At 44.6% G+C, this 1,566-nt stretch overlaps 1 protein-coding gene across 1 annotated transcript; it reads right to left on the minus strand.

The window, feature by feature from the left end:
* Nucleotides 1–517: 517 nt before the first annotated feature.
* On the minus strand, nucleotides 518–1,290 carry LOC104878134 (pyridoxal phosphate homeostasis protein-like). Its single transcript, XM_010647919.1, has 2 exons — nucleotides 975–1,290; nucleotides 518–657 (listed from the first exon to the last, which is right to left on the minus strand). Exons 1-2 carry the CDS (start codon nucleotides 1,288–1,290, stop codon nucleotides 518–520), a joined length of 456 nt encoding a protein of 151 aa, XP_010646221.1.
* Between the last annotated feature and the right edge of the window lie 276 nt (nucleotides 1,291–1,566).

A 1,566-nucleotide genomic window follows, 5' to 3' on the forward strand; every position in this document is an offset into this window, starting at 1 on the left:
ATAAATGAAATATAATAAAAAGAGAAATGAAAATAATAATAGTAACAATAATAGGAAATAAGCAAAATGAAAAAGGCACGCCCTGAGGAAAATGGCAAAAATTGCTTTGTTAAAATTGGATTTATTTAAGATCAAGAAATAAGGAGAAATGAAAAAAATTAAAAAAATCAAACAAGAATGAGGTTTTTTTTTGGAAATCCATTTTGAAAGTGTGCAAGAGAATAGAGGAGTGGGACACGTGGCAACCCGCTGTAATGGAGGCCTTGTCTCTTTAATCTTTTTTTCTTGTCGGGTTCATCAAGTGCAGCCCATCTTTTTTTATCAAGTGGAGGATGTGAATAGTGGTAAGCTGAGTACCATCTTTCACATCAAGATTGGGCTTTGGTCGTGATCTTAGGGATTCTGGTTTCACAACCCTCAATGAAGGATGAGTCGTCTGGGGTGGCACCGGCATTGTCACAGGATGTTACACCTGCGCCTGCGCCTGAGGCTGCGACTGCGGGTGCTCTCCGGTCTACTAGCTCCGGCGGAATGGAGAACTCTTCGAGCATGCAGAGGGGATGGCGCCGCCGCAGGGTTTGGAGGAGGCGGGGCTGCGTTCGAAGAGGAAAGTCTCGATGCCGCCGACAGCGAGAGTCTCGGCCTCAGAGGATCTTTCTGTACGCATGCAGAAATAAAATAGCAGAATTCTGCAGAAAATTGATCAGCTGATGCACAAGGCGGTGGCTGCGGAGAGAAGGCGTCACGCCGTCCTGGGCGAGAATGGTTTGGCCTGGTACTCAAATTTTGATGGAATGGCTTTTGGATGGAAAAGTTGGTGAAGGTATGCCTAGCCATGCACTGCCATGAATAGGCGCGCCCATTTCATCTCAATGTCCAAAACTGTTTCTGAGATTTTCCGGTATCTCTACCCAATGATGGCGTCACCTACCACATCTGGACAACTCTCCAGTATTATTCACTTGAACCAAAACCTTCAAGTGCTTTCTTCTCATTATTTACACCTTCAACCATGGCCAGATTGAGGACTGTAGCCAGGAGCTGTTTCATCTTATTGCTTCGCAAATGCTCCATAAAATACCATTCAAGGTCTTTTGGAAGCTGTGGTGCTCTTTCATTCATCTCCTGAATGTAGCTTTCGCCAAAACAACGGTGACCGACGTTGTGAACTTGCCTGATATGAGAGACTGGTTTAGGTTTTGAGATGGCCATAACGCGGACTTGATTTGACCGACGACCTGACATCTCTGCTGTTTGACGAACACGAAAAATGACGGTCGGAGCGGCCATGCCAGAGTCGTTTTACAAACTGGAACTATATGGTCAATAGACAAATTCTTGAAACTTGGGGAAAAAGAAACAGCTCTGAAATCCAAGTCTCAGACCGATTCCCCAACACTGTTTTCCATAATGATCCTTGCATACTCTAACAAGATCATGCATAAAGCTGCATGCCCAGTAGGCCGTATCATGATTATTGGATCCTTTTTGAAGCAGACACATAGCCCGGTGGATGACTATGTCTGATAGGTCAGATGCTGCTACAGTTCATATACCAATGACCAT

The sequence above is a fragment of the Vitis vinifera genome, chromosome 7, assembly GCF_030704535.1.
Source record: "Vitis vinifera cultivar Pinot Noir 40024 chromosome 7, ASM3070453v1".
NCBI classification, from domain to species: domain Eukaryota; kingdom Viridiplantae; phylum Streptophyta; class Magnoliopsida; order Vitales; family Vitaceae; genus Vitis; species Vitis vinifera.

Excerpts from the sequence above, each read along its gene's own strand:
- LOC104878134 (XM_010647919.1), bottom strand. The coding sequence starts at position 1,290 with ATGGCCGCTCCGACCGTCATTTTTCGTGTTCGTCAAACAGCAGAGATG. Across the intron at positions 658-974 it reads TGAGAAGAAAGCACTTGAAG|AAAGATCCTCTGAGGCCGAG; the intron begins GTTTTGGTTCAA and ends GCATGCGTACAG.